Raw genomic sequence first — 17,845 nt, forward strand, 5'->3', positions numbered from 1 at the left:
CCTTATAAATAATTGACTATAATAATTTAAAAAAATAATTATAACAACATTTTTTTTTCAAACTATACATCATTTTCAGATACACGCAGTCAGGGAGTATTTAATGCTTATGCTGACACAGAAACAAGGGAATACATATACTTTAATAACTGCACAGAACCCATGCTGTACTGATCAACAGTCCATAACTAATAGATATGACTGGATAAAGAGGCACCTGGCATACACTAAAAACAATAAGACTAATGTAAAACAATGACAATATTTTATTAGAAGCCATTTGGATTCCAATCGGTTGCAACCTCACTAAGAGCCCGATTGAGTGGTGGATGAAATGTCGATGTCAGATGCAGTTGAGCGATTCTTTTTCTACTGCGGATACGTCTAGGCCCAGAGTCCGTGCGCAGTTGAGAGTGACGCGCGGTCTCAGAAGTGTATTGAAAACATATTGTGCGCCCCTGGTCGGTGACTGGGAGATGGCTATGGCACTGAGATGGTCCATCTTATGGGCGTGTTCATTTTCAATAGTGCGACCGGTGGTTGTATCTAAAGATGCACCAAGTGGTATTTGAACGTCTAAAGCTGTTCACAGTGAGTGTTTTAGTCCTTGCACATTCAGAGGCACGGCTGGCTGTACACCAGCGTAGGGCTAGTAGTGGTATTTGCAGTCACAGAAGCAGCACCGGCCACAGACTACAATTATTTCTAACAGGTCTCTCTCTACTCAGTAAAAGCATAAAATAAACATATCCATTAGACATGTGTTAGTTACAGTACCTTGTGCCACCTGCTGGACTGTCAGCATCATCCCCGAAATACTATCTGGAATCAGGTTCTCTCGGATGCTGTATCTGGGAGCCCAGTCCAATAGGGGTACTCTTCTCAGCCACCATCCTCTCACCTCTAAGCAGCCAATACTGGAGATCCGCTCCCAAGCCAAACTAAAATAAGTTTTTTTGCAGGATCCAGACATTTGTTCTCTTTACAAAGATTGATAAAGGGAAATATATCGACTGTGGAACTGCTGCTGGTGTAAGACAGATTACATCCTGCTTCTGGAGGCACCTTGCTGCTGAACTCTTTGCAGTACAGCGAGTGTGTTACTTCTGACTTCACTTGGCTCTCTCCCCTGTATTGTACAAGTGGCTTACCTGTATTCTGTGCTCAGTGAGAAGTAGGCAGGACGAGTTGTGTAATAACTGGAACACAGCACCAGAGCCGTAACTAGACTTTTTGGTGCCCTGGGCCAGAAAGAGCATTGGCTCCCCCTCCCACCAGTTTCAAATAGGGACATAAGAGGCACATCTGAAAAAGGGCGTGGCTTCATGGGTAAGGGCCATGACAAATCTGATTTGTCACATATGATGATGAAGGGTTACCTATCTCTTTGTACCAATGTTATCCAGGAATCACTGCCATATACAGTATTATTATTATTATTACATTTTATTTATAGGGCGCCACAAGTGGTCCGCAGCGCCGTACATACATCAACAGTAGGACAGTACAGGGTACACAAAACATTATATTACAATACAGTAACCAAAATATACAGAGCACAAGTAACAGTTAGCACCACAATTCTCCATACACAATACAGCTGGGAAGGTGAAGGCTGTCATTGAAGTGCTAGAGAAGAGGGCTGTGAGACTGTAGGGAGGAGCAGGGGCATATTTATAATGGGTGGTTGGGTCCAGGGGGGCCCACACCGCACACCCTGCACCCATATTATACTTGCCTCTCAGGAGTCCCACTTCGGCGCAGGTGTCAGCGCTATAAAAACCAGCTGGAAAATGTCCGTGTGCAGTACAGGGAAAATGGCCGCCACGTCCATTTTCCCAGTGACCTGCGCATCGCTATAGACTCTGAGCACACTCTAGTGCCCAGAGTCTATTAGTGCGGTGCTGGCCGCGCATCGCTCAGTGCGCTGCCGGACAGAGAAGAGGGGGCCTGTGACGGAGACTGCACACCGGCCCCCTACTCTCTAGAAACGCCCCTGGGGAGGAGGTCCTTGCTCCTAGAGGAGAGGGGAGACAGACAGATGACATGAGGCATGAGTGTGTAGATGGGGACCTGAGTGCAGAAAGTAGGCAAGGTGGAGATGGCTGAGGCAGGAGGGAGAGCGACCTGGTGACGGTTATGGGGTGGAGGGGTATGCTTTGATGAACAGGTGAGCTTTCAGTGCACGTTTGAATCTCTGCATGGTTGGAGAGAGCCTGATGGAGTGAGGGAGCTCATTCCAGTGAAGGGGCGCTGCCTGGGCAAAATCTTAGATACGAGCATGAGATGAAGTAACCAGGGTGGAGGAGAGGTAACAGTCATTGGCAGACCAGAGTGAGCAGGAGGGAATATGTAAGGAGATGAGGTTGGAGATGTAGGGAGCAGTAGAGTTAGAGAGGGCCTGTGTAGGTGAGCAGTTTGAAGAGGATTCTGTAGGGGAATGGGAGCCAGTGCAGGTTTTGGCAGAGGGGAGCGGTGGAAGTGGAACGGCGAGAGAGGAAGATAAGTCTAGCTGCAGCATTGAGAACAGACTGGAGGGGAGCAAGATGGCAATGTAAGGAGAAATTTGCAGTAGTCAAGCCGAGAAATGATTAGTGAATGAATAATCAGTTTGGTAGCATTCTGATAGAGGAAAGGCCTAATGCGAGCTATGTTGCATAGCTGGAACCTACAGGATCGAACCAGAGATTGAATGTGGGGCGAAGGAGAGAGTGGAGTGAAGGGTGACACCCAAGCAGCGAAGTTGGGTGACAGAGGCGATGATGGTGTTGTCAACAGTGATAGCGAGATTGGTTGGAGTGAAGACTCTGTTGTTAGGGGGAAAGATGAGGAGTTCGGTTTTGTCCATGTTGAGCTTCAGAGAGCGCTCGGACATCCAGGAAGAGATGGTGGAGAGTCAGCTGGATACCTAACAGAGGGTGGGGGACAGTGGAGATGGGAGCCACAGAGTCAAGTGCAAAAGTGAGGGTGATGTTGTAGAAAGGAGGCCGCCTGGTTGAGGTGGGCCAGGGTTGATAGAGGAGAGTGTCAAGTGAAGAGGACAGGACAGCAGGGTCGAGAGTCACAAGATTGTGCCTGGTGAGGTTGGCTTTGTGTCACAAGTCGCCGCGCTGCCAATGCTGTGCGGGGTGAATGCCGGACAAACGTTCGCTGAAGTCTCCTCCCTCCTGTTAGGATCTGTGGTAGCAGCATATTGTTTGCAGTTCCAGTCTTGATTGCTGCTGAGGCTCTGCACTAATTACTACCTGCTGTGTACAGTATCAGGTGCACACATTGATTCTCCAGTCTGTGCAAAGCCCAGGTGCACAGTAGTCTGTCATCAAGGGAGACTTGCTCTGATTGGGCTCTGTCTTTGTTAAATTCCAGCCAGCCATGCACTCCATGCCAGTGATAGAGTTTCGTGTTTCCAGTTTGTAACTGTGTCTCCTGTACACCAGTAGAGTTCCATTGTTCCAGTCTCTCCATTGTTCCAGTTGTTTGATATTTCTCCTGCCGCTGTGTTCCATCCAGGCGGCACGATCTGCATTCCACCTGCTGTGTGCTGCACGAGTCATCCAGGCAGCACAGCGTGCATCTCTGCGCTCAGCCGCATGTGTCATCCTAGCGGTACAGAGGGCACCCCTGGGCGCATGTTAGCATCCATCGGCTTGTGTCAACCAGGCGACATTAGCCACACTTTATCGTCCTCAGAGCGCTATACTGCACATCTTCGCCAGTGTCAACCCAGCGACGTTGGTTGCACTCCAGCGTTCTCAGAACGTTATTTAATAACCAACGCCAGTGTCAACACGGTGACATTGGCTGCAGTTTAGCGTCCCAAGGGTGCAATCCAGTATTGTTACACCAGTGTCAACCCGGCGATATTGGCCGCACTCCAGCGTCCTTGTTGCGCAATTCAGCGTGCCTGTGCCAGTGTCAACCCGGCGACACGTTACCTCCTTGTACTCACCTGGTCAGAGACTTACCAGCCCTCAAGGTTGCCTCCACAGCCCAAAGGCTGCATCTCACCTCCGGCCCTCAGGCTGCAACTAGCCAAAGCCGACCAGCCCTCAAGGCTGCTTCCTCAGCCCAAAGACTGCATCTCACCTCCGGCCCTCAGGTCGCCACAAACCAAGGTTATCACAGCCCCCAAGGCTGCTGCACGGCACAAAGGCCGCCTCCTCTTCACGGCCTACAGGCCCATCCTGCCAGGACATCTTCCAGCTCTCAAAGCTGAAGCATGGCCGCATCCAGCCAAAAGTTACCCACCCTCAAGGCGGTAGTCAGATTACACCCTCAAAGTCACCCCCGTGGCATAACACTTTGGATGAGGAGAGGAGTGGAGGAGTTGAGAGAGTAGATGGTAGTCAGAGAAAGCACACAGATGGGTGAAGACAAGGTCAAGGGAGTGGCCAAGACAGAGGGTGGCCGTGAAGGTCCAATGAGAAAGTCCAAAGGAGGAGGAGGGGGCAAGAAGATTGGTGGATGCAGGATTCGTGATGTTAATAGGAATGTTAAAGTCACCAAGGATTATAGAGGGGAGGTCAGCAGAGAGGAAGTGGGGAAGCCAGGCAGCAAGTTGTCAAGGAATTGGGTGGGGGAGCCTGGGGGACGGTAGATGACTGCAACCCAGATATGAATGGTTTAGAAGAGACGCATAGAGTGGACCTCAATGGTGGAGAAAGAAAGGGAGGGTTCAGGAGGGATAATGTGTCTGAGGTGCAGTTGGGGGATAAGAGGATGCCCACGCCGCCATCTTGGCGGTTGTCAGGTCTGACAGAGTGGGTGGAGAGGCCCCTATTCGAGAGGGCAGCAGGGGAGTCGGTGTCAGAGGAGGAGAGCCAGGTTTTGGTGATGGCGAGAAGATTTAGGGAGTGGGAAATAAAGAGGTCTTGGATAGCAGGCAGTTTTTTGCAGACGTATCTGGTATTCCAGAGGGCACAGGATAATGGGAGGGGACGCGGGATATGTGGATGAGATTGGCTGGGTTTTGGGTGAGGTAGGGGTGGGCTAGATCTAAGGGAAAGGTGTTAGCTGGTGGAAATAGTTGGTATGGGACAGGGTCGCGGAGGCATAGTGGACGACACGGGGCAGTGAGAGAGGGTGTAGAAAGGCGAGAGCAAAGGATGACAAGTGAGCAAATAGGAGGTGGGCAGGAGAGCACGGCAGAGGATGCAAATATTTAAAGGGGAGGCAGACAATGAGGCAGTGTAATACGGCGATGAAGTAGTGGAAGAGAGTAGGTAAATAGTGTTAAAAGAATAAAAGTCAAATGAAGAGTAGTAAATAATAAACTGGTAAGAAGTAAATTTAGACAGGGCAATCAAGTGTATAAAAAGCAAAATTACATTGTATGGGATGTGCATGCAGATGTTTCTCAGAATCTAAAATTTCAAATACCAGTAGCGCATGCAGGGGGGTTTCCGGAAACCCCCCTGACAGACTGGAGTGCAGGCAACGTGTTCTTAAGCCGCGCCACCCGTGGGTCGATATGATGGAGGTGGAGCCAATATGACGCGATTTTATTAGATTCAAGTCATTTGGCCCAGCCCCCCTCCCGATTGACCCACGAATCGCGGCAAATTGCCGTGAGGGGGCGGGGCTTAAGAACATGGTGCCAGACTGCTAGATCCTGTCCCTATCAGACCTGCTGCAAGGAAAGTTTTTTGTAATGTATGTGACATATGTATGTGTGTGTGTGATATACAGTCAGGTGCATAAATATTGGGACATTGACAGAATTTTCATATTTTGGCCTCTATTCACCACCACAATGGCTTTGAAATGAAACAAACAAGAAGTGCTTTAACTGCAGACTTTCAGATTTAATTTGAGGGTAATTACATCCAAATCAGGTGAACGGTGTAGGAATTACAACGGTTTCTATATGTGCCTCCCACTTTTTAAGGGGCCAAAAGTAATGGGACAAACTAAACAATCCTAAATCTAACTTTCACTTTTTAATAATTTGTTGCAAATCCTTTTTAGTTTTTAGTTCTACAGCAAAAAAGAAGGGCGGAGGAACAGTGTTCACTATAAGCACTAAGGGGCCTATTCATCAACACTAAAATAAAGTTTTTAAGGACATTTTCCTTAAATAACGTTATTTTGGTATTCATGAACAGATTTAACACAGGAGATATCACAGATATCTCCTTGCTAAGTTCCCCTGCGTTAATTTCCCCACTCCCAATACATTAGTATGGGGATGTGGAAATTATGGTATTCATCAAATTCCGAAAATTATCAATTTTCGGAATTTGATGCAGTTACTATTCGCCACTGTGAGGTGGCGAATAGCAGAATCCACTTACCTGTATCAGCGTGTGCAGGTCCCCCAACGAGTCCCTCCGGCGCTCTGCTCCGTCCTCAGGCTCCGGAGGCTGGTCTCTCATGTGTGCTCCCCAGCAGAGCACAAGAAAGTTTAGAAAAAGAAAAAAAAAAATTTTTTTTTCTAATCTGTCATGTGGTCTGCTGGGAAACCACATGATAGACCAGCAGGACGGAGCCGGAGGCTGCTGCGCGGACAGGTAAGTCGGGGGGGGGAAGGTGAGCGGAGGGGGGTACGAAACTTACCGCATCTGTAGGCAGTGCTGCGCATGCGCTGGTTTTACAGATGTAACAGCGCATGCGCAGCACTGTTTCCAGACGCGATAAGGTAGTGTAGAGAGGGAAAAGTATCTATTTCCCGAAAAGCTGTCATCGCAAAAATGACAGCTTTTCGGAATAGATACTTATGGAGAGGTGGAATGATGAATTCCACCTATAATTAGCTAGAACTCCATGAGAGTTCTAAAGCTAATTATCTCCATTGAATTTTTATGTTTAATGAATAGGCCCCCAAGAGTTCCAATGATCAAAAAATCTATAATGAACTGCTATAATTAACATGGTTTTAAATGTAAGGTTTCTTAGTACATGTTTGGCCAAAGATGTTTGCCCACCTACCACGTCACGGCGAACCTTATAAAGGTGGGTCCCTAACATCTCTAATACTGACACACTAATTAATTTATCTAGGACTTACCTATCATAGCGCCCATTGAGGCCCCCATACATCAGCAATCGATTGTGGCAATTCTGCCATTTGCAATCGATTGTGTTTAAAAATCTGCAATGTATCGGCTTGACAGATCGCAGATTGCAACCAAAAAGTGATTGAAATTGCAATCTGTCAAGCCGATACATTGCAGATTTTTATACACAATCGATTGCAAATTGCAGAATTGCCACAATCAATTGCTGATGTATTTTAATTGGTATGGGTCCTTGTATTGCAGTACACACATCTAAAGGCCCCCATACATCAGAGATTGATTGCAGCAATCGTGCAATTTGCAGATTGCAGAATTGCCACAATCGATTGAAAAAGGGAAAGATTTTTATACACAATCGATTGCAAATTGCATGATTGCTGCAATCAATCTCTGATGTATGGGGGCCTTTAGATGTGTGTACTGCAATACAAGGACCCATACCAATTAAAATCACCTGGGGAAAGTAGGAGGTGTGCTAGTCCAGGAGAAGGGGTCTCACCTTCAAAATTTACCTTCTGCTGGGCATACACTACACAATTATCTGTCAGATATCTGTCCAATCTGGCTGGTTGGAATCAAAACCTGGTATGGGAGCAAATGACAGTCGATCATATGGTCTTAAACACTGGAAAACAATTGTTCAAATTGGTTAAATCTGTGTGTTTTAACCAATTTGTCAGAACAACCATTTCTGTCTGTTTTCCAGTGTTTGTGAGCAAATGATTTGCTCCCATACATTACCAGATTTTCATTCCAACCAGCCAGATTGGACAGATATCTGAAGGCCCCCATACATCAGAGATTGATTGCAGCAATCGTGCAATTTGCAATCGATTGTGTATAAAAATCTTTTCCTTTTACAATCGATTGCAGATTGCAGAATTGCCACAATCGATTGAAAAAGGGAAAGATTTTTATACACAATCGATTGCAAATTGCACGATTGCTGCAATCAATGTCTGATGTATGGGGGCCTTTACAGATAATTGTATAGTGTATGCCCAGCATTAAATACACACACAGGAAAAAGGAGGGGCTGGGCTGCACATCCTAATATTAAACATGATAATAGGTGCTACCATGCTGAGACCTGTAGTTCTACAGTTGTTTTTAGTTCCAACTTATCTTACTTACTTGTGTGCTGAATTGTTGTAAAATGGAAGGAGTGTACATCGCCCAGCATGTCATGATTTAGCTTTGAAAACATAAGTGTTTGATTGTTGTAAATAAGTACTAAAATCAAATGGTAACAGCATCTGGTACAGGGGAAGGCAACGTGTGGCACTACAGCTGCTGTGGAATAACACATCTCAGGAGGCCTTACAGTATCTGCAAAAATGTGACATGGCATGCTGGGATGTGTGGTTCCACAGCAGCTGGAGTGCCACAGGATGCCTACCCCTGATCTGGTAGATGCTACTAGTGTACTAATTAATGTAATCTGTACTAATGTGTGTTTTCCCACCAGATGATGACTTACAAGATGTCCTGCACTCTTAAGGAGCATACACACGGTCAGAATTCTGGTCGATCAGATAACGATAACGATCATTGTCTAATCAATTTGCATGTGCTGGATGTTCGATATATAACATCCAGCACATGCACCAACCCCCCATCGACTATAACAACCCGCGATTAACGATCGCGGGTCCCCATATCGACCAGGTTGGCCTGCATGCATGGGCGATGGTCGACATCGATATCGACCATCCGTGCCCGTGCATTGAAGCGGCCACAATCTGGTTGATTTGAACGATAACTATATGATCGATATCATTATCGTTCAAATCGACCTGGGAAATCTGAGCTTGTGCGACCCTGCACCTTACCATCAGTATCTGCTTTCACTCCACGTTTGCATTACAAGATTACAAACTAATTTCAAAGCACATTAAAGATTTCCCATACAAAGACACATTTATGTAAACATTTGCACTGAATACTTCTCTATATATTTGGTGATAGTGCCTGCTATATGACAGATGGGACCTCTCCCTGCTATATGACAGTTGGGACCTCTCCCTGCTATATGACAGATGGGACCTCTCCCTGCTATATGACCTCTCCCTGCTATATGACAGTTGGGACCTCTGAGCAATAATGGCTACGGACCTTATTGAGATTGGACGCAAAAGCGATCATAGCTGCGATTTCATACGCAATGCAACAGCGAAAATATGCTGTCTGCAAAGATCACCTGAGCATAAGGACGTCCACTGCTGCCTTCTTCCCTGCGTGCAATGATGCATATCGGTAACATCGCCTTAGCATCAGCGGCCATCTTGGCTTAGCGGCAGGTCAGCCTAGGAAGTTCTTCAGACACGCAGAGCTGCGTAAGCACTGGCAGTAGCTAATTTATGCACACCCATGTAACGGCGTTTAAACGGACAGACACGCCTGCGTTTCTCAGACCGCCCCCAAATGCTGACAATCTGTCACTCACTTTGCCATGGTATCCTCTGTGTGTTTGTGATCGCAGTGCACCTTATACGCATGCGCAATAGGCAAATAATCGCTCGATCTGCGTGAAAATTGCATTACGTCCATCTCTGGATCGGGCCCTATGTGTATTAGTAGGCGGTATCTAGGGTTCCAGGTGCCCCTGGCAAAGTGAAGGACTGCTCAGCTGCCTTATGTCATCATGATATCGCTGCAGTTCTGGACTACAATATAATGGCAGATCAGTGATGGAGCCAGAGCCAGGAGCTCAGACCAAAAGGCAAGATTGGGGTAATTAGTGGAGAGCTCCCCCCTGCGACGGATTGCCACAGCCCCCCCATGGGTTAAAATTTGTGGGTGGCTGAGCTGGGAGTCACCCTCTCGTTGACCAACGCACATGGTGAGTGCCACCCTGGGCTACTGGTAGTTACTGCCCTGATCTGTATCCCAAAGATTAAAAACTGACAATACTTTCCCATTTTCCTTCATGCACATTACAGAAATAAAACACTGGGGACTCGTGTCCCTATAGCACATATCTGCAATGACTAACACCCATTGTATTATATGTAACCTTTCTTACAAAGGTATAAGAACTTGATATTAGAAATTAACTTACCAGTATAAAGTGCTCAAACCGCCTACATCTAATGGAAGCGACCTTTTAGTGGCTGAACAAATATTCATGAGACTGCCTCAATTTACTTAGAAAAAGTGACTGATTATCTGGTCAGGAAGTACTTTTATGATGTCATTATGCTCTGATTAGGTAGGCAGGCTGCATTCTCATGGACACTGGCTCCACCCACAAAACGCGTGCACTCTAAAGGGGCCTATCCATTAGCAGATAAAATGAATGATTGAATGATATATCATTCAATCGTTCATTATATCTGCTAATGGATAGGCCCTGAACGATGACAGATGCGGCCCGATATATCGCATCTATCATCTCTCCAACATGTTGGTCAAGTATCGCATATAGCTGTACGATATTAGCAATATCATGCAGTTTATATGCGGTAAATAACGAACGACGAAAGATATTAGCAGCAGCTACAGAGCGCTGCAGAGGAAAAAAATCCACTCCCTGAATGATGTCATGCGATATCAGTGATCGTTCGTCATGTACATGACAGATATCGTTCAGCACAGCCACCGGAATTTTCAAGGGATATCTTTTGTCTTTCATCGCTCAGAAATACATCTGCTAATGGATAGGTCCCTTAAGGAAAACACCAGGATATAAACACAGGGTTACCTGAGATAACTACAGAAATCAAGGATCCTTTGTGATTTCAGTGAAGTAGAACAGTTACATCACAAGGCTGGACGCTTGCTTCGGTACTCACATGAGAATCCAACTGTGGCCTATTAAGTAACATCTCACCCAAAACCATGGTGCTTCGTCATGAGACACGTATACAAGTGGGTAAGAGACAGAACAACACCACATTTTTGTACAGAAAAGCGGACACCTTTACGGTGTTACAAAAGCCATCGTGAGCAGAACATTAGGTCACAGTCCTATTTGTAAAACAACAGTATGTCAGGACAGGCTTCACAGACACATCTGGCTCATGCACACAGGCATTAATGTCAGATGTTCAACGTGTATTCTTAAAGCATGGTAAATGCATACCTCCCAACATGACCCTCTCCAGGAGGGACACAATGCTCTGGTCCTGGACTTCCCTGGTAAGAGGTTGTGCTGCAGCGCAGTTCAAAAGTCAAATAGGGGAGTCACACCAACTGTCATTTCACACGCTGCCAAACATCACTGGCTGGGACTCACTGGCAGTTGGTGTGACTCCCCTATTTGAATTTTGGACTGTGCTGCAGCCCCACCTCTGGAGCCTCCACCAATCATACATTACCAGGGAAGTCCGGGACCAGAGCATTGTGTCCCTCCTGGAGAGGGTCATGTTGGGAGGTATGCAGATGCATAGTATGGGCCTAAATGTATCACAGACACACACAGCGTACAGATAATACACATCACTGCTGTGTGTAATGATTACATTTCTGCTCATCCCAATAAGGTGTTTTCATATACTGACATGTAGTCATCACATTGTATTTACTATTAACCCCCAATGCCCTGCCTGAGATACATAGCAGTGGCCCCCTGCCAGGGCACTTAGTGATGTCATAGTGGCAGCTGATGATGTCACTATTGGAGGTGTGATGGGTATAATAAGGCAGCTGGATGCTTCCTGTGTCATATCTGATATTGCTGGACCAGTGACAGTACAGATATTTTTCTTCTCATTTCTGAGTGGATAAAATGATTTTATGATGAAGAAGACAGGAAATAACCATCCTAAGGACCATCATATGACTGTAAGTATCTCTTATAGAGCCATGGGCTCGCTGTATTACTGATGGGTAATGATAATAGGTCACTGTTATATGATTTAATATAAGTCAGGGTAGAGATAGATACATTACTTATAAATCAATTTTCTCTGTATTTATACTATTTACTATGGAGTATTAATGTGTTTTGCTTAGTAGCTTTCCAGACTTTCTAATATTAATGTTAAGGTTCTGATTTAAAATTATGTAAAATAAAAGCAAAAATATTGTGAAATGCTGTTATACAAGGGGAAGTACATCTATATCACTGTTTTGCTTTGCTTTATATTAGTGGTTTTTGTTTTTGCCACTATGGGGAAAATTCCATTAGGTCTGAAAACCCATTTTCGAGCGTAAAAGTCAAATTTGAGTGTTAAAAAAAAAAATGGCCTATTGATTAGCCATCCAGTTATTGATCACTAATTCTGTATAGGTGTTAACGCAAGCATTTTTTCGGGACCCCTTGAGTAGGTGAAAAGTTGGGGAAAACACCCATAATTTAAGGTTAAAATGTTGGGACTTGGGCCCTGATTCAGAGCCGGACGCTCTGATAGAGCGCTCGCTCTGAATCAGGGCCAGTCTTCTGTTTTATTAGAGCGGCCTCCTGGCCACTCGCAAAGCTGTGGGTGACCACCCACAGCTATAGTGAGTGGCCAGGAAGATGTTCGCGGTGGTCAAGACCATCGCGACCATCGGGCTTGCGACGAGACCCTTGTGGTAGGGTCTCGTTGCCACAAGCCCTAGAGTGCTTTCGGCTCTACCAGTGGGGCCGGCCGCAGACGGTAGGCGGGACCGGTGGGAATGCATCCGTCTGGCCAGCCACGCCCCCGGCCCGCACACCAAAGGGGACGTCCTGTCACTCAACATCGACAGCACGCCCCCTTTGGTACGAGACCCGGAGCGACGACTTGCCTGTCGCTATCCGGGTCTCACGCATGCGCACGACGGAGCAGTCTCCATCGTGCGCATGCACACTGGGCCACCATCGACCCGCTTGCAAGTGCTCAGTGCTCGCGAGCGGGTCTGAATCAGGCCCTTGGTTCAGTACCACTGGGACACCCTCCTTCACTGTTTGGAATTGTACAACTGGCTCCAACGGTAAAATACTCCTTTATTTATTACACATAACCAAGTCAGACCAAGACAATTGTCTTTTCTTTCGGAACAGAATAGGCTGGTTTGGGAGATTACCTTCGCATTAAAAATCCTTCATTGTTCTTATGTCTGTTTCATTATTTCACAGGTCGCTCTGCGCATCCGTCCATTTAATAGGACAGAGGCTAAGAGCAGCGCCCGATGCATTATACACCAGCTCGGGCCGCAGGTAAGAAAATGCTAATAACATTATTTTAGTTTAAACAACTGAATTAGTTTATCATTTAACACAGTTAATTATAAAATAGATTTTATTACCAATACATTATTCTTAAATTTATTTTGTTTAATTAATTTTTCACTTTGTAGTTTGTATATATATCTATGTTTAGAAATATGATAAAAAAGTATATGTTTTGCTTTGTGAATCAGAGGTGGAACGCTATCCATAGTCCCCATATACCCATAAGCAGTTTAGAATAATAACCAATGCCAGGTGTTACTTCTGTGTGCACAAGAAATGGGGAAATCATGGACTGTGCAATCTTTATTGATGGCCATCGACCATTCAAGATTCATAATCATCGATGGTTTATGGCCGATGTTGAATGTTTTTCCCATCGAAGGGGGAGAACCAGATGGTCTCTCTCCACTGATGGAAGAATATAACCGAATAGTCATCATTTTTTTTTTTTCAAGGTGACTGGACACTGAGCATAGCTCCGCCCCCTGACACCCACAAAGCCATGCCCCCCGGTTCTGATTGGCCCACGGTCCAGTCAGTCATGGAATAGGGATGACCATCATTTGGTGAAGCAATTGATGGTCATCCATTGCATAGTTGATTACCATCGATGGCCACTTTATAATTTGTCATCGATGGTAATCATATAGATGGCCATCCCTACTGCTCCTCCCTCTTACTTACCAGTTGAATATGTTTGTCATATAGGGATGTGACCCCACAGACCAGTAGGAAGTGGTGATACTTTCATTATGGCTTCCTATTGGTCTGCGTGGTCATGCAGCACCTGCTTTTTTGCTATATCCTATGAAGCTAGTGTGAGGAGAAGATGTGTCTATGTGTATACTGCAGAGAGGCCGGATAACATCTTCCATCTCACCCTATCTGCCCAATCCAGGGCTCTCGGTTCAGTAGGGATATTTGTCATGCACATATTTTATAGACAGTAACTTATGGCATTTCCCTTTAATAAAGATGGTATGCTGAGACTTGTAGTTACACAATAGGGGGCAGTGGCGGGCTGGGCCGGGGGGCAGGGTGCCATGTGCCCCGCAGGCCGCGGGCAGTCTGTGTCGGAGTTCGGTCAGCGCTACATAGTGACAAACACACGCCGCTTCCAGCAGCTGTGTGTTTGTTTCAGCAGCTGCTGAAAGTCTGTCAGACTCTCATCGGCCGCTGCTGCTCCCACTGCGGGAGCCATCTTCCGGCTCCCGCAGTGGGTAATGGGAGAGACGACATGACGTCATGACGTTTCTCCCATAATGCAAAGCGGCCCGGGAGGACGGACAGAGGAGCTGATAGCAGCGGCGGGACCAGGAGCGGGATTTCAGGTAAGTGTTTTTTATTTTTTTTTTATTTTTTTTTTTATTACTTGTCTCTCTACTGGGGGGGGGGTGCTACTACTGGGGGCACTACAAGTTGGATTACTACTGGGGGCACTACAAGGGGGATTACTACTGGGGGCACAACAAGGGGGATTATTACAAGGGGGGGACTACTACTGGGGGCACTACAAGGGGGGCTACTACTGGGGGCATTACAAGAGGGGGACTACTACTGGGGGCATTACAAGGGGGGCTACTACTGGGGCATTACAAGGGGGAGGACTACTGGGGGCATTACAAGGGGGGATAACCACTGGGAGCATTACAAGGGGGAAGACTACTACTGGGGCATTACAAAGGGGGAGGACTACTTGGGCATTACAAGGGGGGATTACTACTGGGGGCATTACAAGGGGGAGGACTACTACTGGGGGCATTACAAGGGAGTGACTACTACTGGGGGCACTACAAGGGGGATTACTACTGGGGGCATTACAAGGGGGGATTACTACTGGGGGCATTACAAGGGGGAGGACTACTACTGGGGGCACAACAAGGGGGGTTTACTACTGGGGGCACAACAAGGGGGGGTTTACTACTGGGGGCATTACAAGAGGGGGACTACTACTGGGGCATTACAAGGGGGGGACTGCTACTGGGGGTACTACAAGGGGGAGAGCACTACTGGGGGCACTACAAGGGGGGGACTACAAGGGGGAGAGCACTACTGGGGGCACTGCAAGGGGGGACTACTACTGGTGGCACAACAATGGGGGCTACTACTGGGGGAACTACAAGGCAGGACTACTACTGGGGGCACTACAAGGGGGGGCTACTACTGGGGGCACTACAAGGGGGGGACTACTACTGGGGGCACTACAAGGGGGGGACTACTACTGGGGGCACTACAAGCTACAAGGGGGGGACTGCTACTGGGGGCACTGCACAGGGGGGACCACTATTGGGGGCACTATATAAGGGGCTTACTACTGGGGGCACAAGGGGCATTGCACAGGGGGGACCACTACTGGGGGCACTGCATAGGAGGATCACTACTAGGGGCACTACTGGTGGCCTGCATAAGGAGGTCCTCTCCTGGGTCACAGGGGGCACTGCATATGGGCACCACTACAGGGGGCTACTGCATATCTTTATTTTTATTTTACATTAATTCCATATGGAGCCGCCTCCTCCCTGGAACACTTGAGGGGGGTGGGGAATAGCACGCACGTGCTCCGGGCACCCTGGCTACACGCTACTCCTCTGCCAGGGCCACCTGCATGTATTTGCCCCCCAGGCTAAAAGTTGCCAGCCAGCCCCTGATAGGCGGCAACCTACTTGAGGCACAATCCAATAAGTTATTATAATTATAATATGTCTCACAGTTGGTCAGACCCCAGGCTTATGAGTTTGTTAGACCATTCTGTGTCTTAAGGGCCTAAGTACCAGTGACTAGAAGAGTTTATAAAGATATCAGCAAAATGTTCCTGGAAACTGTGCTGAGATGCTGATAAATATGGCTCTATACTCCCAGATCACGTTCCCATGTGTGACTTTGCTTTTATCCATTACTATATAAACGGGACTTAAGATCTTCTGCTCCAGCTGCAGAGATGCTTGTAGAACCTGGTGACATCTACTGAACATGTGTCCTCTCTTTCCTTACAGACAGTACTACTACAGGACCCTGGCGAGGATCCTAATGACGTCCTGCGCTGCTGCAGGACCAGGGAGAGGACGTTCACCTTTAATGAGGTGTTTGATCAAGCAGCTACCCAGGTGATTATAATCCTGAGATATTTACAAAGAATAACAAAAGTTAATATTATATATTATATAATACAGTACTCAGGGACAATTGATGGTTCCTGTGTGCAGTCTCTGAACGGGTCCCCTCCAAATCATTGTACGCAAGGTGTAGTCTCTGGTACTGTGCCAGAGCCTATTGTGCAGACATACTGTATACCTCTGGGAAAATGGTTCAACAATGTAGATTTTTTTTGAGGCAGCTGCATGGTAAGTACATACAATGGGTGTATGGAGTGCAGTGTGGTCCCCCCTGGACTCAGGTGCCCATGTGCACCACATAACCTACACCCATTATACATATGGCAGCGCTGCTCATACTGCATCTTGTAAGGGTGTAAAATAGCGCATAAGAACAATTTATCATCATATGTGACTGTAGCATCAACCATTAATGCTTGTACAGCTGTCATTTCTCCTTATTCAGTATAGGGCATATTTTTTACAACATTTTCATGATTGCTTCTGTATCATCAATAAGTATATCTCATTTCAGGAGCATGTCTATCAGTCCACAATGAAGAACCTAGTGGATGATATCATCTCGGGGTACAGTGCTGCTATATTTGCATACGGCCCTACAGGTAATATTAATGTTATTAATACATAAGTCTAATTGTTTATATTGTATATGTAAAAGTAGTGAGCTGGTGAAATGAGTGGCGGTAAAACATCTGACCATCTGTACTGTTAGTAATTGTGAGCTAGTAGTTCCCTTACGGGCAGGGCTGCTATCAGAAATTGTGGGGCCTGGAACCCCCCCGCTACCTTATTGATACACACACGAAAAAATGTTGTCAAATATTTTGTGCAAAAATGATTAAGCCTGTCCCCACATCAAGGTAGACTCTTTAGGCAGGTCCCTAACCATCCTCATTAAATTAACCCTTTAAACAAAGTGTTCATGGTGTTCAAGGATCAGATCCTAACAGGATGCTGGCCCTGCATTTTTATTACCTCACCCCCCCCACACACCCTCGCCTTGTTATTGAATGTAGTCTGTGCAGCCAGGCCCTGCATTTTTATTACCTCACATCCCCCCCCCCGTTATTGAATGTAGTCTGTGCAGCCAGGCCCTGCATTGTTATTACCCAACAACCCCCCCCCCCCCGTTATTAAATGTAGTCTGTGCAGTCAGGCCCTGCATTGTTATTACCTCACTCCCCCCCACCCCCATTATTGAATGTAGTCTGTGCAGCCTGAGCCAGGCCCTGCATTTTTATTACCTCCAACCATCCCCCCCCTCCCCCTCCCCTGCTGACCAGCCATTTTCCCACTTACATTATGCGGTGGCTACTTCCTCCATGGTCCAGCCAGGCCAGCACTGCAGACACGCTCCTCTTCATCCGTGACTCCTCAGATGTCGACCTCGCCCTACAGTGGCACGCTGTGATGTCATGCGCGTTGACTCCATAAGACTGTCACTGTAAGCTGGTGGAGGATTGTAATTTCATGAAGAGTGGTCCGCGCTCCAGGTCTTAGAGGGTATTTCTATAAAGATGTATGAGGAAGGGAGATTGGGGAGCAAGATAGGGGGAAACAAGAAAAGGTGGGGCTAT

General features: G+C 46.7%; 1 protein-coding gene across 1 annotated transcript in view; it reads right to left on the reverse strand.

Moving 5' to 3' along the window:
* The window catches only part of SLC26A7 (solute carrier family 26 member 7), a 97,138-nt gene extending 96,165 nt beyond the window's left edge, over positions 1-973 (reverse strand). The window contains exon 1 of the mRNA XM_088471505.1: positions 778-973. Within this exon, the coding sequence (XP_088327631.1) occupies positions 778-973 (196 nt within the window). The remainder of the gene's footprint in view (positions 1-777) is intronic.
* Between the last annotated feature and the right edge of the window lie 16,872 nt (positions 974-17,845).

Source organism: Taudactylus pleione, unplaced genomic scaffold, assembly GCF_031769625.1.
Source record: "Taudactylus pleione unplaced genomic scaffold, aTauple2 ptg000114l, whole genome shotgun sequence".
Classification (NCBI taxonomy): Eukaryota; Metazoa; Chordata; class Amphibia; order Anura; family Myobatrachidae; genus Taudactylus; species Taudactylus pleione.